The sequence below is a fragment of the Pteronotus mesoamericanus genome, unplaced genomic scaffold, assembly GCF_021234165.1.
Source record: "Pteronotus mesoamericanus isolate MK-2021 breed Mesoamerican mustached bat unplaced genomic scaffold, CSHL_Meso_final contig_94, whole genome shotgun sequence".
Taxonomy (NCBI): domain Eukaryota; kingdom Metazoa; phylum Chordata; class Mammalia; order Chiroptera; family Mormoopidae; genus Pteronotus; species Pteronotus mesoamericanus.
In genome coordinates, this window is record NW_026555285.1 from 8,873,481 (window position 1) to 8,892,192 (window position 18,712).

At 36.4% G+C, this 18,712-nt stretch overlaps 1 protein-coding gene across 2 annotated transcripts in view; it reads left to right on the top strand.

Moving 5' to 3' along the window:
- The window catches only part of VWA8 (von Willebrand factor A domain containing 8), a 390,182-nt gene that overhangs the window by 115,196 nt on the left and 256,274 nt on the right, over positions 1-18,712 (top strand). For both annotated transcript variants that reach the window (XM_054586385.1, XM_054586386.1), the window contains exons 13-14: positions 13,086-13,246; positions 15,217-15,330. In XM_054586385.1, the coding sequence (XP_054442360.1) occupies positions 13,086-13,246; positions 15,217-15,330 (275 nt within the window). The remainder of the gene's footprint in view (positions 1-13,085; positions 13,247-15,216; positions 15,331-18,712) is intronic.

Consider the following 18,712-nt stretch of genomic DNA (forward strand, 5'->3'; position numbering starts at 1 on the left):
ATTTATTCGTAGACATTTTATTCTTTTTGAAGCAATTATGAATGGAATTGTTTTCATAGTTTCCCTTTCTGATAGTTCATTTTTGGTGTATAAAAATGCAACTGAGCCCTGGCTGGGTTGCACAGTTGGTGGGAACATCACCCTGTACATCAAAAGTTTGTGAGCTTGATCCAGGTCGGGGCACACACCTAGGCTGCAGATTTGATCCTCAGTTGGGGCATGTACGGGAGGCTTCTCTTTCACATTGAGGTTTCTCTATCTTTCTTTCTTTCTTCTCTAAAGTCAATAAACATATCCTTGGGTGAAGATTTTTAAAAATATGAACTGATTTCTGGATATTTTGTATCCTTCTACTTTACTAATTTTATTTATCAGTTCTAGTAATTTTTTTGTGAGTTTTTAGGAGTCTCTGTATACAATATCGTATCATCTGCAAATAATTGCAGTTTTATTTTTCCTTTCCAATTGGATAGTTTTATTTCTTCTTTTTGTTGGATTGCTGTGGCTAGGACTTCCAGTACTATGTTGAATAAGAGTGGTTAGAGCTGACGTCCAGGTATTGTTTTTGATCTTAAGGGAACTGTTTTTGTTTTTGCCTGTTGAATATGATGGCTGTGGATTGTCATATATGGCCTTTATTATGTTTAAGTTAGGTTCCCTCTAATACCACTTTGCAGAGAGTTTTGATCATAAATGGTACTATATTATGTCAAATGCTTTTTCTGCATCTAATGGTATTATCATATGGTTTTTATCTTTAATTTTATTTATGTGGCATATCATGTTCATTGATTTGAGAATATTGTTCCAACCTTGCATCACAGAATAAATCCCACTTCATCATGGTGTATGACCTTTTTAGTGTATTGCTTGATCAGGTTTGCTAATATATTGTTGAGATTTTTATCATATATGCTCATCAGGGGTATTGGCATGTAATTTTCTTTCTTTTAGTGTATTTACCTGCTTTTGGAATTAGGATAATGTTACTTGGATGTCCTCCCTTCTCTTGAATTTTCTAGAATAATTTCAGAAGGAGTGGTATTAGTTCTTACTTGAATGTTTGGAAAAATCACCAATGAAACCTTCTGGTCCAGGAATTTGGTTTGTTGCAAGTGTTTTGATTACTGCTTCAATTTCACTAGTTGTAATCTTTCTATTCAGTTTCTCTGATTCTTCTTGATTCAGTTTTGGAAGAGTGTGTGTTTCTAGGATTTTCCCATTTATTCCAGATTGCCCAATTTTGGGGGGATATAGTTTTTTACTTTGTTTTTTATTACATTTTATTGATTATGCTATTACTGTTGTCCTGATTTTTGCGCTCCTCAACGCTGCACCCTACTCCCTCAGGAATTCCCCCCACTTGTTCATGTCCATGGATCATGCATATAAGTTCTTTGACTACTCCATTTCCAGCAGTGTACTTTACATTCCCATGGCTATTCTGTAACTACTTATTTGTACTTCTTAACCCTTTACTTCTTCCCCCATTCCCCTAAGCTCTCCTCCTATCTGGCAACCATCAAAACACTCTGTATCTTGCTTGCTTAGTTTGTTTTTTAGATTCAATTGTTGATAGATATGTATTTTTGCCATTTTATTGTTCCTAGTTTTGATCTTTTTCTTAAATAAGTCCCTTTAACTTTCATATAATAATGTTTAGGTGATGATGAACTCCTTTAATTTTTTCTTGTCTGGGAAGCCCTTTTCTGCCCTTTGATTCTAAATGGTATCTTTGCTGGGTAGAGCAATCTTGTCTGTAAGGCCCTGCTTTTCATGACTTTGAGTATTTTTTTGCCAATCCATTCTAGCCTGCAAAGTTTCTTTTGAGAAATCAGCTGACAACCTTATGGGAACTCCCCTGTAGGTAACTAACTTCTTTTCTCTTGCTGCTTTTAAGATTCTCTCTTTATCTTTAACCTATGGCATTCTGATGTGTCTTGGAGTGGGCCCCTTCACATCTTTCTTGGTTGAAGCTCTCCGTGCTTCCTGGATTTACATGTCTATTTCCTTCACCAAATTAGAGAAGTTTTCTTTCATTATTTTTCAAATAGATTCCCAATTTCCTGCTCTTTTCCTTCTCCTTCTGGCACCCCTGTAATGCAAATGTTGGACCTCCTGAAGTTGTCCCAAAGGGCACTTACACTATCCTCCTTTTTTGGATTCTCTTTTCTTCTTTTTGTTATGGTTGGGTTTTTTTTGCTTTTCTATGTTCCGAATCATTGATTTTATTTTCGGCAGCATCAACTCTACTGTTGTTTCCCTTAAATTGTTCTTTATTTCAATTAGTATATCTTTTGTTTCTGACTGTTTTGTTTTTTTTTTTTAATGTGGCTGAGGTCCTTAGTAAGCTCTTGAGCATCCTATTTACCAGTGTTTTGAACTCTGTATCTGATAAATTGATTATCTTCATTTCATTTAGCTCCTTTTCTGTAGTTTTGATCTGTCCTTTCATTTGGGCCATGTGTTTGTCTCCTCATTTTGGCAGCTTCCCTGTGTTTGTTTCTGAGTATTAGGTAGAGCTGCCTTGACTCTGTGTCTTGATAGTATGGTCTAAGGTGGCAGGTGTCCTGTAAAGTCCAGTGTCACAGCTTCCCCTATCACTCAAGCTGAGTACTCAAGGTGCATCCTTCATGTAGGCTGAGTACACCTACCTCTTGTAGTTGAGCCTTGGTTACTGTTGATCAATGGGAGGGATTTACGTAGGCCATTCAGCTGCAAGTATTGACCGCTAACTTCCACCCTCTGTGGAGGGTCAGCTGTTCAGGGACAGGGTGATGGTGTTCTGACATCGGCTGTTACTGTCCACTGGGTGCACTGGCCCTGGGGTTTCCTGGGTGGTAAAGGCCAGGGTGAGCCCCCATCTGTTTTGCCTGGGGCCACTGTGCATGACCTCTAAAGCAATCTGAGATGGCTGTTACTGTTGTTGGGCTTGGAGATTCTCAGGCAAAGCCAAGCTTGAATCTAGGCTAGTTGCTACTAGTGCTGCGCCTGGGGGCTCACTGAGGCCAGCTGTTGCTTGTTTGAGAGGATTTAGGAAGCTGTGAAGCATGAGCTAAGACCAGCCATTCATATGGAAAAGCAGCCTGGTTGGGTCAGTAAGTTGGGTGGTATGGAGCCTCCAGGGATCTCCAAGGCAGGTCAAACAGTGTTAGTCATGATGGGATCTCAGATATGGCAATAGCTTGCCAGCTCTGTGGGGAGAGAGTTTAGAAAAGGGACAATGGCCTCTGTTTACCTTGATGCTAGACCCTTCAGTTTCTCCCTTTATACCACTGGTGTCTTTCTAGCTGCTACCCTAGTGCTAGAGTTCAGAAGGAGTAGGTGAGTAGGTGAGTCTGTGTGTGAGTTCTTTAAAAGGAACTGTTTTGGGCTCCAGAAGTTGCTTCCACAGACTGAATCTCTGCTGGTTTTTGCAGCCAGAATTTGTGGGAACTTATCTTCCTGGCACTGGAACCCTGCGCTGGGGGCCCTGGTGTGGGTCTGGGACTCCTTGCTCCTGCGACATCCCTCCTGGAGTTTTCATCCACCATACATAGATGTGGGACCGGTCTGTCTGCATCTGCGCCCGTCTTACCAGTCTGGATGGATATGGTTTCTTTAATTCTGTAGTTGCCAGGCTTCCATTCAACTAAATTTCTGATGCTTCTGAGTGATGGTTCTTCTATATTCTCATTGCAATTTTGATGTGTTTGTGTGAAGAGGTGAGGCATGTCTGCCTATGTCACCACCTTGACCAGAAGTCAAAATATTAAATCATTTTTGATAGAATTTAAATATATTTGACATGTTCAATGACCACCATTACCCTCCTTCTTCATTGAGATTCCTGATATGACTTCACCTCAGTAGTGCAATTGGGCAGATGGTCAGAAAAGTGACTACCTAGTCACATTGAGTGTGATGGGAATTTTGCTCTGGCCAAGACAGGCAGGCAGGTAGGGGCCTTGATAGAGAATTCACAGAGCCTGGCGGTATATAGTTTTTCATAATATTTTCTTACAATCCCTTTTGTTTCTGTGGAGTCAATTGTTATTTTTCTTTCTGATTTCATTTATTTTAGTCTTGTCTTTTCTTGATGACTGTGCTTAAACATTTGTCAATCTTGTTATCTTTTCAAAGAACCAGCTCTTGCTTTCATAGATCTTTTGTATTTTTTTATACTCCATTTCTTTTATATCTGCTCTGATCTTCATTATTTTCTTCCTTCTACTTACTTTGGGCTTTGTTTGTTGTTCTTTTTCAAGTCCCATTAAGTGCAAAGTTAGGTAGTTTGTTTATTTTTTGTTTGCTTTTTTGATTCTTGAGGTAGGCCTGTAATGGTATGATTTCCCTCTTAGGGCTACTTTCTCTGTGTCCCATAGATTCTGTGTTGTTGTTGTGTTCTCATTTTCATTTGTTTCAAGGGAACTTTTATTTTCTTCCTTGATCTCATTGTTAACCCATTCGTTTAATAACATGTTACTTTTCCTCCAAGATCATGTGTATTTTTCTGTTTTTTTTCCTGTGATTGATTTTTAGTTTCATACCATTATCATCAGAGAAGATGCTTGATACGATTTCAGTCTTCTTAAATTATTTGAGACTTGTTTTGTGTCCTAACTTGTTGTCTATCCTAGAAAATGTTCCATGTTCTCTTGAAAAGAATGTATATTCTGCATCTTTGTGGTGAAATGCTCTGAAGGTATCAATCAAATCCATCTGATTTACTGTTATTTGAGGCCACCATTTTCCTGTTGATTTTTCTATTCTGTGATGTCAGTGAGGTATTAAAATCCCCTACTATCTACTAGTGTTGATCTCTCCCTTTATGTCCATCAAGATTTGCTCTCTCTGTATAGGTGCTTCTATGTTGGGTGCATAAGTGTTTACAAGTGTTATATCTTCTTGTTTTATTGCTCCCTTTATTATTATGTAGTATCCCTCTTTGTCTCTTATTGTAGTCTTTGTTTTCAAGTTTGTTTTGTCAGATATAAGTATTGTTACCCCACTTTTTTTCTCCTTTTCCATTTGCATGAAATATCTTTTCCCATCCCTTTACTTTTAGTCTGTGTGTCTTTTATTATGAGATGGGTCACTTGCAGACAGAATGTGTATGGGTCTTGTTTTCTTACCCATTCAGCTATCCTATGGCTTCTTTTTGGAGCATTAAGCCATTTATATTTAAAGTGATCATTAATAGGTATGTATTGTATTTATTGCCATTTTATTATTTTAACTGTGTTCCTCTGTTTTTCTTCTCCTTCTTCTCTCTTCTTCCTCCTCTTCTTCCTTCACGTAGGCCCTTTAACATTTCTTGTACTACTGGCTTGGTTTTAACACACTTCTTTAGCTTTTTGTGGGCTGGGATGCTCTTTATTTCTACTTCAATTTTAAATAATTGCCTTGTTGGATAGAGTTGTCTTGGTTATAGGTCCTTGTTTTCCATCACTTTGACTATGTCATGCAAATCTCTTCTGATCTGAAATGTTTCTGTTGGTAAATCAGCTGACAGTCTTATAGAAGCTCCCTTGTAGGTAACCCACTTTCTCCTGCTGCTTTTAATAATTCTCTTTTTAAATTCTCTCTTTGTCTTTAACCTTTGCCATTTTAATTATTATGTGTCTTGGTGTGGGCCTCTTTGCATCCATATTATTTGGGACTCTCTGTGCTTCCTAGAATTGTATGTCATTTTCTTCACCAGGTTAGGGCAGTTTCGGTCATTATTTCTTCAATTCAGTTCTCAATCCCTCTCTCTCTGTGGTACCCCATGATGTGGATGTTATTGTGCTTCCTGTTATTTCAAAGGACCACTAAGCTGTCATCTTTTTAAAAAGTTCTTTTTCTTTTTGCAGCTCTGATTGTGTGTGTCCTGTTACTTTGACTTCTAAATTGCTGGTTCGGTCCTCTACTTTGTCCAACCTACTGTTTATTCATGTTAGTATATTCTTAATTTCAGATATTGTATTCTTCACTTCTGACTGGTTCTTTTCTATGGCTTCTATATATTTTTTCATGTTGTCGAGTTATCAGTAAGTTCCTTGAGTATCTTTATAACCATTCTTTAGAATTCTATGTCTGCCAAATTACTTGTCTCCCTTTCATTTAACTCTTTTTCTGGAGATTTCTCTTGTTCTTTCATTTGGGGCATGTTTCTTTATTTTCACCCTTTGGCTGTCTCTTTTTGTCTGTTTCTATATATCAAGTAGATCTGCTATGTCTCCCAGTCTTGGTAGAATGATGTTATGCTGTAGGTGTCCTCTGGGACCCCATGATACAATCTGCTTGATCACCTGAGCTGGTTGCTTCAAGAATGTCCCTAGTGTGGGTTATGTGGGCTTTCCTGTTGTAACTGAGTCTTAATTACTGTTGTTCCACTTGTGTGTGGGGTTGACTTTCAGGCTGGCTGACTGTGAGTATCAGCAATGAGTACAGTGTACAAGCTGCAGTGCAGGTGCTGACCACACAAAGCAGAATTTGCCTTAGTAGAGTCTGATGTTTGTTGAGGTTTCTCTTTGGATATGCTGTTTGTGAAGCTAATTGGTCTTGTTCTGATGATATCCAATGCTAGTCATTGGATGTGTTTGTTCTGGGCTTCTTGTCAGGGACTCTGGTGCAGTATAATATCAGATGCTCCTTGTAACTTGTCCTGGGCAACCTGGTGGAATTGCAAAGTTATCCACACTTTGTGGCTGCCTCTGGTGGGCCTGGGTATGCATGAGGAAGATCAAGGTGCCCACCAAGGCTGACTTTTACCAGCACTGGGCCTGGGGACAGGACAGCAGAAGTCCCAAGGAACCTTAAGTTCTACCTCTACCCGCCTCTACCAGCTGTCTGCCTGTTAGACTCAGTCACTGAAAGATCCTCTGATGGTACTTGAGTTGCTTGCAATAGGTTTTCAGCGACTCACCAGGTGGGGCAAGAGGTGTTTACGAGATCTGTATTTGTACAAACTTGGTGCCAATGTGCTGTGTCTTAGGCCACTCAGCAAATGTCCCAGGGTGTATCAAGTGTAGCTGCTACCTATTCGGTGATTGCACATGTTTGTAGTGGTGCAGGGTGTCAGGGAGTGGTTATGGTGAGCTCAGCAGTGTTTATCAGGCCAAAACGTACGAAGATATGGTCTTGTGAAGGGGAAGCTCTGCACTGGTTGGGTGTGCAAGGAAGACATTTCCTCTTTCCAAGAGTCACACAACTCCATCTGTCCTGGAACCTGCCCAGAACTCAACAGGGTGAAACCATCAGAAGTCAGGAGATTGGCTCTTCTGAGAACCTGGAGAGTGGGGCTAATGGATCTCCCATAAGAGGGAGATGCCAGTCAGGTTCATGGGAAATTGGGGAGAATGGCCTTGCCCCAAACCACACTACTCAGTCACTGGTTGCAATGAAGAGAGCTATAAATGATTCAAAATTAACTTCTTTCCATCAATAGCAGGGCAACTTAAAACAATAATGATACTCTGTAACAACATGATCATGTGCATAAAGGGAACATTTATTATATGTGGGATATGTTAAAAATAGTTCTTTAAAAGAAGAACTAGGGGGAGAAGCATGGAAGTGTTTACAAATAATTTTACAGTAGATATAAAACAAGAGGCCTTTTTGTCTGAGATCAAACATAAATGACACTGAAGAATGTTGGCAACATGCCTTACATTCTGTTCATAGAGCATGCTTATACTGTAAATAATGGCTTAGTTTCTATTCTAGGACCTAAAAATTATTGAAATTGTGTTTATGCAATATTTATGCAGCAATCTGCCAACAATAGTACAGACATTATTAATCCCTTATTGCAAATTTGAAGGCTTATGTCAGCTAGTCTTGATAAATTTTATTCACTTAATTCCAGATTTTCTTAGTATTATATTTATACTACTGGTAAGATATATTTTAGTAGTGTAAGTTTTGTAAGTTTTGCTTCTTTGAGCAAAACTTATTTGGGGTAAACTTGGAAAGCCTACAGAGTTCCAGCTAGTTTCTTGTGGGCAAAAATCATTAATAATACTTACTCAAAAAAAAAAAATGCCCACTTTACATTTTTAATTCAGAAATAAGAAAATGAAGAATCATATCCACCTAGAGACACAATTACTATTAACTAAAGCATTTATGAAAGCATTTTTATTTTACTCTTTTGAATATATACTTAAATATATTTTTAACAGGAATGCAGGCCAGCTGCATTTGGCAGCATTTCAGGGAGTAGTCACCACTTTCTGACTCTTCTCAAAGAATTTGATTGAGAAATACCTTTTGTTTAAAAGCAGCCTGAGAAGTCTGCAATTGGTATATCAACTCTGTAATATAAACATGGATTGAATTTGTTGCTATATTTGTCATAGTCATATTCTTGAGGACTGCTTGGCTCCTCTGCTTATTAGCTCTGTATCCTTGTCTGGGTGAGCCATTTAACCTCTTTGTATCTCAGTGTTCTCATCTGCAAAATGAAGACAGTAATTGTATCTATCTCTTAGGGTTATATAAGGATTACATGAATTAATTTGTTAAGTATTAGGTACCTAGTAAACACTCCATAAATATTAGCTGCTATAATTATTGTTATTTCTATTAACAGTGTTAACACGCTGTTCTTTATATGATGACCTGACCCATGTGACGAATTTTTCTCAATCTCATTTTCAAGAATTGTAGTTTTGCTGCTCTTTTGGTGTCAATGCCGTGGTCACTATGACTTTATGTAACATTTTTTATGTCACTGTGTTCAATATTGGATTAGATTTGCTTTTTAGGGTCTCCTTATAATGCATTTCTGTGTATCATCTTTATTTTTCTTGGTTTTATCTTCCCTTTTTTAGTTTTATTTATCTAGTTATTTTAAGTTTTATAATACATATTTTTGCAAGCCAACTTAATTATTTTCTGAAACTCTTCTGGGTTCATATATGTAGTAAAAGTATGTATTTTTTTAACCTAATTGAGGTGATACTCTGTATACACTGATATCCTACTTTTGCATAATCATTTAAATTTTCTATCAGAAAAATTATATATTCATTATAATGTAAAATTTTATTTTCTTATAAATACTCATATTTAAAGAGAATGGTAGCTGAGATTTCTTTATACACTAAAAATTCACTATAATACTTTCAGTTGTTTTTTCAAATGTTATACCTTGGAAAACTAATCTGATTCCAGCCAGTAAACACACAATTACTTTTTGCAGTTGTTTTACCAAAGTAATGACTTACAACCAGCTTTCAAAGAGAATTTCTGAAAAAGTTAGTGTTTACCATTCAACGGTACTAAAAAGCTTAAGGTACACAATTGTTTTTGGGTTCAAGTATATATTCTTTGATGCATTCTATTCAGTAATGTTTCTTCTAATTTTAATGGGACATTTCTATTTTCAGAAGGAGTTCTTTGTTGCAAATAAAAAACTCCAAATGACATAGAATCTTAAGAGATACATGGGTATTCTCCAGGGATCTGAATGAAGAGTGAGGTGTTGAAGGTTAGACACTGGTAGCTCTAACGGAACTAGATTTCATGTCCTGTTTAAAAGTTTTAAAGGAAACACAGAGGAAATGGTTAGAACTCTATGGTATCATTAGCGTTATTTATATTCTCTCAAGTTCAGAGGTTTCAGGGCTAAGAAAATATATGCAAAGATGGAGACATTCATCTTTCTGATTTTTATTAGTGTACTTTCAAAATGCTCATATGGAATAAACACACTTTCTTTTTAAATTTTTGTCTTTCCACTTGCCTTAAGGATGTATGTGTAGGTGGGAAGAATAAGGAAATCATATTTTTATCAACTCCCTGATGTACAGTTAAAATAAATAAAGATTTTACAACAATATCATGGTAATAAAACCCAAATGTTCTCTAGACAAAAACACTTAAAAATGCTCTTATTCTATTTTAAAGATTAGCTTATTAATGAAATTAATTTACATCACTGACCCATTTTAGACTATGCTGAAAAAGTTATGTTAATTAAGTTTGATTAGGCTCATTTACTCTGTGAAAGTTTAGTTTTATTTTCCTTGCACTTTTATACAATTAAAAATAACTTTTACATCATTGAAAATTATTTCTGTTTATAGCAAATAATGTGGAAACTTGGGCCGATTATCTCTTTAAGGAAAAGCTGGAATTTCATCTTTTTCTTCCAGTGTAGGATCTTAATTATGAAAACCAATCACTTGTCCTAAATGGAATTCTTTTTCTCTTTATGAGGGTTTTAATTTAATTTAATTTTTAAAGTATATTGTGGGTTTTTGTGGGGTTTTTTTAGATTTTATTTATTTATTTTTAGAGAAGGGAAAGGAGAGAGAGAGGGAGAGAAACATCAATGTGTGGTTTTATCTGCACAGACCCCCTACTGGGGACCTGGCCTGCAACCCAAGCATGTGCCCTACACTGGGAATCAAACCGGTGACCCTTTGGTTCACAGGCCAGCAGTCAATCCATTGAGCCCCACCAGGTAGGGCAGGGGTTTTTATTTTAATTCAAAGATACATTAGAAACACAGGATAGCTCTTTTAAACATTGCAGTATACAGAGAGTTTCAGGGATAAAACTGAACTGAGCTAGTCTTCTTAGAAATGCCACGTATTTTCCATTTTCTATCTATGCCTCTGAAGACTGAGAAAAGGGAGAGTATTTCTGGTCTGTAGTTGTGGTTGGTATTAACAGCATTGAGCTGTGTTATCTGTTACTGCTTGTTGTATAGCAACAAATTATCATTCTGTTTACTTCATTAACAATAAGGGAGTCTCAAACTGCTAGGTTGGAAAACAGGAGCTCTGTGTATTGATTGTCTTTCTCATCATTGTTATTAGTAAATATTTACTTAATTGAATGGGGCAAGTACTGTAGACATTGTGTGAATTAACAGATATGAAAGTACTTTGGAATTATAACCATGAAGTAGTGCTTATTCATGTTTTTCACAGAATGCTGATTTATGATGTGTTGATATGAAAGTGAGGAATTTTCTTTGTTGAAAAAAAATTTTTTTAAGTTACCAATTGCTAGCCTTAGCTCCTTAGGAGTCTGCAGCGCTTAGGCCAGAGTCACACTCGTCATCTCTGTTCCTGGGTTCAGGCCAAAGAGTCCAGAGCTGAGCTTGGGTCAGGATGCCATCACCTATTATCAGCTTGAAGCTGGGATTTTCAAAATTAACTCCCATTCGTTTCTTTAAAAATATGGCCTCATTGGGACACCTTCTTCACATTGCTTCTTCTCTGAATATCAACAGGACTACTCAAAGGAAACAAGGCCCACTCTTTTCTTTCTCCTTCATTTTTTTTTTCAACTCATACACCATTTTGTTAGGCGTTTTGTATATCCTCATGCAATCTTATAATTCATATTAAAATGAAAGGGTATATAGTACATAGGATGGGACAAAGTTTGACATTAACTTAATGTCTCTTTTGTGTTTCACACCTGGGAGGCATATCGGATACCACCTATGTAATGTTTAATAAAACACAGGTGATAAGCCCTACTTTGGATCTGTTGAATCTAAATATTCAGGGTAATGGTGTCTAAGCTTATATATTTTCCAAAAGTTCCCCCAGCTCTTTCTGATACATATCTTTATTTTGAACTGCTGTGCTATACAGCATGTTTTCTGTTTGTTTTATTTGCTAGGACATGTGATGTAACTGTATGGTGAATATTTTTCTGGAATAAGTAGTCCTGAGAGTTTTCTTTAAATTAAACTGTTTTTATATTAACTTTAAAAAGATTTTTATATATTTATCTGTGTATACTTATATATATACACACACACACATATACATACACATATTTACATACATACTTAATATTTTCATGATTTGATTATGAAAATAACCCGTGATTCATCATATTTTTCTTGGATGGCAGTCCATTTCCTGGTGTATAGCACAGCCACGAGTGGAAATGAGCTCATTCTCGCCATGAACCATCTTAGTAAACACTGCTGATGGTGATAAATTTAGTCTTTCCTGTGGTAACTGTCATTGGCAGCTTGAAATGACATGCTCATGTAGTTTGCATACAATTTAAAATTCTTAATTGAAGAATTAAATAAAACTAATGAGTTAAGCCAAATTTTTATAATGGCCAAGGCTTCCCTTTCAGGCCATGGGGTCTTGCTGAATTTGAATGTTATTGTTTCTCAAGTGTATTTATGATTTAATATGAGCCTATTCATACTTCCTAAGTCAGTACTTTTTTGAAAGTGAAAACATTGGTTTCAATACTGATTTGTTGTCATTATGTATTTAAGCAGATTCATTAGTTTTCTATCTGCTTAAAACTTGAAACCAATCACAACTCGATTTTTGGTTAAAATTGCCTTTTGTTTGATATAAGTGGCACAAAATGTATTTGAAGCTGATAACAGAAACTATTGTCTTCAACATTAACACACTTAAGAAAATATTGTTTATATTATATGGCACCAAATCTTTTTATAGTAGATAGACTTATATCCAACTACTATTAATAGTTTGCTTAAATCTGTTACACTGTTTTCATGCTAGCATATTGTGTGAGTGGTTTAAGAAATTGCTTATAAATGCCATGCTATTTTCTGTCAATTCCTGTACCTCATCTGCTGACTGTTCTCTGTTTCCTCCATTTTTAAGTCTCTTTAAATATAATGAATAACTTTGATGGTTCCTAGCATGGCTTTTAAGGAACCCAGCAACTACGAGAAAAGGCATGTTATTGATAAGTATCTCCACTCATTGAATTTGTATGAACTCTTATTCTTAAAAAGGAATTCATACATTTTCATCCCTGCAGGAATAGAGCTGATTGAGTTAATTCCATTAAAATCAGGCAGAAACTACTACCATCATCTGTGTAGATATCAAATGAACTTTTTAAAAATGGAGAAATGCTAAATTAAAAGGAAAACAAAAGTTCCTCTTACTATGTTATGTGGATGTAATAGGGCACAAAACCCCCAAACGGCCAAGAAAAGCTTCTGAATATCTTTTTCTTTGATGAGTTGGAGTGAATTCCCAAATGTTGTATGTAATGTTCAGACAGAAGTAACTATTAAGCTAAATAAGCTGCCATCTATGTCTTAAAAATTAATTCCAAATTTTCTTTCTTGGTTTTGGCTTTAGGATATGACAGCACGTGATCTGCTACAGCAGAGATACACTCTTCCAAATGGAGACACTGCCTGGCGGTCCTCACCTCTCGTGACTGCTGCTCTGGAAGGAAAGCTGGTCCTCTTGGATGGCATTCATCGCGTCAATGCAGGCACACTTGCTGTGTTGCAAAGGTCTGCATGAGTCACACACACGAGAGCCCACCAAGTAAACAGTACATGTGCACCTCTTTCCATCTTGTTTTTTAAAACTGGGTCATGTAGATCCTTAAAAACTTGTAATTCTATGTCCAAGTAGAACAGCAGATTTTTGAAAATTGCTGTGTTTTAAGAAAACTTTTAAGTAGTGATTTTGAAAGGCATATATGCTTATCACATATATATGTATACTTAAATATATATGTAACAAGTCACATACCTCAAGTTTCTATAGTTTGTCAGTGTCATAGCTCCACTGATTACAAACTTATGAATCATTGATTTAAATGACTAGTTGATCTTGTTAGAATTTTTTTTTGAGAGAAAGTGTAGTTCTTTATATAAAGTGTATAATGGCTCTTTTATTTTACTTTTAAGCTAAAAAGCTCACTTTGTGTTTACAAATATGAACATTTGTTTAATGCCTGTTTTCTTATTGCAGTTTTAGATGGGGAAAATACCTACACATTCCTAATTAACTTCTCTTGAATTTAATGTCAAGAAGAAATTTTTTGTATGACACTCATGGAAAATATTCCCATCCTGTATCACTATTAATGATACTAATTTTTTGTTGTTGTTATAGCTTGATTCTATCACTTGTAATAGGATTTGGTTTTTAACTTTGTCTTATCAGGAAAGTTCAAAGAAATGGAATAATGCACCAGCTATTCAAATTTTTTTTCTCATGAAATGTAGATACCAAGTAAAATGAAATGTTCTAAAAACATTTTGTTAATCTTGATTAGATTAGAGAACATTTAAAAATATTTTCAGTGATTTATAATAAATAATCTATAAATTCATAATTTTTTCTCTTCTAAACAGACAAATGCAGACACAAACAAAAGAATACTTCACCCTTTTATTAGCTATTTCTTGTCCATTAAGACAAATAATAGCAGTGACAGCTACCATTAAATGAGTATGTACTCTGTGCTGGGCATTGTGCCAAGTCAGAATGGCTCAGGTTCTCAACTTGGAAATCATCTTTTGAGCGTGAGGCTTAAAAATCACTGATGCCTCAGCTCTAGACAAATTAAAGTCTCAAAAGGTGCACTAACCTTTTCCAGGAGAGGCTAATGTGCAGCCAAGGTTTAGAACAACTATATTAAGCATATGCCTTCCAGTAACTGTATAATTTTCATAGCCAGACTATGAGGTCTATGAGGTTAATGTTATAGCCCTAATTTTATAAAAGATAAAAGTTTAAATTAGCTGGTCATTCAGCTAATAATGTGCAGGGCTGGTTTTTGAACCCAGGTTCAACTGGCTCCAGTGTCCATGCCCCTAACCTCTGCATTATGCAGTGTTCCTCCCCTGCAGTGCTTATCAAGTAGACATTGTATGGGGCACTGTAACATGGACATTAGACTTGGTGGTTGGTATAAGAGCTAGAACAGCACTTCTCAGTCTTTGCAACATCTGGAAGACAGTGCTGTTGTGCTGTGGATGGTTAGCTCAACACCATAGTGGATATACACAGTAGCACTAGTTACTTCATTATAAAGATTTTTGATATTTTAAATCCTATAATTCTAAAGATAGAAACATTTTGATAATACAACTATTAAAAAGTTAAATTGGACTCAAGGGAGCATGTGCCAGCTGCCTTGCACGTTAATATGTACCTCAGGGTGATCCTGAGTCACTCCTTCATCTGTTTTTTTCATCCCCCTCCTCCTTCCCCTTTCCACCTTCTCCTTATCCCCCTCCTCCCTGTCCACATCTAGTATCCATCATTATTGCCCTTCAGTGCAGAAACCACAGTTTTGCCAACTGTAATAGCACTAGCCAACTTGAAATTTTGAAAGGTACATCTAAAATTGTTAGACTCAATAGCCAGTAATAATGGACATTATTAAAATGTTAACTGACTGATCCTACCTCTAATAACTTCATTATTCAAAACTGATTGGTTTTCTGATGTTTCTCTATTCCATTAGGTTGATCCATGATAGAGAGCTAAGCCTTTATGATGGCTCTAGGTTGCTGAGAGAAGACAGGTATATGCGTTTAAAAAAGGAACTGCAAATATCTGATGAGCAGCTACAGAAGAGGTAATTTATGATACACTACTCTTATTGTCAAGTGTGCCTTTGGTTTCTTATTTTTCTAACCTTGGGGTCAAGCCAAGATAACTTTGAACAGCTTGATAATTTGGTATCCTGGGCATGCTCGTAGTTTGGAACTTCTTAAAACTTGAGGTTATGATCCAAGATGAACTCTGCACTCTCAGCCTACTTTTACATAAGTGTTCAAACGTGTTACAGGGACATTAATCTTAAGAAGGTATTTCTTCTTTTATCCTAGCTAATCAGTTTTTGCCCCATACTTTGTATCTTTTCAACAAATAGAGAAACAAGAAGTTTTTGTCATGAACTCAGCCCACTCTCCTAAGAAGTCATCAGTTATTACCGGGATATGCCACCTGATGCAGGATTATCCTTTGTGACTTAATTAATCATTTTCCAGAGACATAACTCCCAAATGCAATGTGTGAGACTTGTCTGGATCCTAGATCAGGACATAAAATGAAAATAGCTATAAAAGAAACAGTGGTGACAATTGGGAAAGCTTAAATATGGGCTATATATATTACATGACATTGAATTAATATTAATTTTCTTAAGTATCATAATGCTATTGTGGTTATGAAGGATAATGTTCGTATTCTTGGGAGACACATGCTGAGATATTTAAGGGATAAAATAGAAAGATGTCCACAATTTACTTAAAAATATTTCAGGGAAAAAAATGTATGTGTCTGCATACAAACATACACCACACAGAGAGAGAGATTAAGAGAGCAAAAACAATTGGTGAAATGTAGGTGAATGATGTATGGGTGTTCATATTCTATTCTTTCAAATTTTCTATGGGTTTGAAGATTTCAAAATAAAAAGTTTGAAGGAAAATATTTCTGCTGCATACAGTACTTTTCCTTAGAGGAGTTTTGGCAATATAAGTTATTTTCTGCCTCATTACATTTCCATGGCTATTTTGACATAATTAGAGATTTGCTACTGTGTAGAATTCTTAGTCATTTAATTGGATCTTATTTAATTGAAGCTTCACCTCCCTCCAAAGGGGTTGCTGCCATATTTAAAACATTAAAATCCTACAAATGATAGTTAAGTGTACTTATTGTGTTTATGTTTTAAGGAGAGTTTTGTTTAAACATGGCTTTGGAATTTTTTCACAGAGAGGAAATGTTAAATTTCTTATTATTGCTATATAGATTACTTAAAAATTCACTTGATTTCACAGTTATTTATGCTCCTGAGGTACACATCCTTGAATTTCTCAAGCTCAATAAATAGTTTCATTGACTGTTAGAAAGTTATGAGGATCCCGTTCGTTTCATACCTTCAGTTTATAAAATTCAGCTTTCCTATACTGTTTGCATGTGAGTCATTTGTCTGGGAAGAGTTTTTATTTTTCATGGAGATGAATCAAAGCAGTTGGGCAGTAGCTCTCAGCAACCCTGCCAGTCAGTTTCCCGTAGGACTTCAGGAGCATTGTGTTTGTAGCCAAACATCCAGGAAATGACAACCCTTTTTTATGAAAAGTACCCAACCTCTCTCTAATAGTCACAAGCAATGCTACAAATGAAAACACTTTCAGGAAGAGTAGCACGGAGCATCAATTCAGAGTTTGGCTCAAAGACGTTAGCTGCACTCTTTAAACTAGTGTCCTATCTTTGCCCTGATTCGTGTGGCTCAGTGAGTTGGGCATCATCTCACAAATTGAAAGGTCACTGGTTTGATTCCCAGTCTGGGCACATGCATGGGTTGCAGGCCAGGTCCTCAGTAGGGGACATGCGACACTTAACTGATACATATTTCTCTCCCTCTCATTCTCCCTCCATTCCCTTCTTTCTCTAAAAATAAATAAATAAAATCTTTTAAAAAATGTCCTTTCTTCATCACTGTTTATTTTTAGCTCTCCTGAGAATGTAAAACCGATCAAATTCTGCTTCCAGAATCACTCTGGATAGGTAGAGACAGGATACAGCACTTCCTGGTTTCATTCACTTACTTTTTATTTTTATTTGAATTTTTAAATTTTTTTTTATTGTTCAAAGACATTTGTATCCATTTTCCTACCACTACTTTCCCCTACTCTACTCACCCCTACCTCCCACTCTCCATCCTTCCCCACTTTGGCTTTGTCCATGGGTCCTTTATACATGTTCCTTGACTTGACCCTTCCCCTTCTTTTCTCTCATTACCGCCCTCCGTCATCCCCTCTCATTACTGTCAGTTTGTTTTTTTCTTTCAACGTTGCTGGTTATATTTTTCTTGCTTGTTTGTTTTGTTCATGAGGTTCCACTTATGGGTGAGATCATATGGTATTTGTCTTTCGAACCCCTGGCTTATTTCACTTAGCATAATACTGTCCAGTTCCATCCATGCTGTTGCGAAGGGTGGTAAGCTCTTTATTTCTTCGTGCTGTGTAGTATTCCATTGTGTAAATGTACCACAGTTTTTTGATCTACTCATTTATTGATGGACACTTAGGTTGCTTCGAGCACTTGGCTATGGTAAATTGTACTGCTATGAACATAGGAGTGCATAGGTTCTTTTGAATTGGTGTTTTGGGATTTTTAGAGTATAATCCCAGAAGTAGAATCGCTGAGTCAAAAGGCAGTTCCATTTTTAGTTTTTTGAATAAGTTCAATGCTGTTTTCCACAGTGGCTTCACCAGTCTGCATTCCCACCAACAGTGTACTAGGGTTCTGTTTTATCCACAACCTCGCCAGCACTTGTTGTTTATTGATTTGTTTATGATGGCCATCTGACAGGTGTGAAGTAGTATCTCATGGTGGTTTTAATTTGCATCCCTCTGATGGGTAGTGATGCTGAGCATCCTTTCATATGTCTCTGGGCCCTGTGTATGTCCTCCTTGGAGAAGTGTCTGTTCAGGTCCTTTGCCCATTTTTAAATTGGATCGTTTGTCTTTCTGGAATGGAGTCGTGTGAGTTCTTTACATATTTTGGAGATCAAACCCTTGTCTGAGGTATCATTGGCAAAGATATTTTTCCATATGGTTGGATCCCTTTTCATTTTGCCAGTGTTTTCTTTAGCCATGCAGAAGCTTCTTATGTTGCTGAAGTCCCATTTGTTTCCTTTATGTCCCTTGCTCTAGGGGACATATTGGTGAAAATATTGCTACATGGAATGTCTGAGAGTTTCCTCTCTATGTTCTCCTCTAGGACTTTTATGGTATTGCAACTATTTTTAAGTCTTTTATCCATCTTGAGTTTATTTCGGTGCAAGGTGTAGGTTGGTGGTGAAATTTCTTTTTTTCTTTTTTCTTTTTTTGCATGTAGCTGTCCTGCTCTCCCAACCATTTGTTGAAGAGGCTATTTTTACTCCAATTTATGCTTCTGCCCCCTTTGTCGAATATTAAAGGACCATAGAGATATGGGTTTATTTC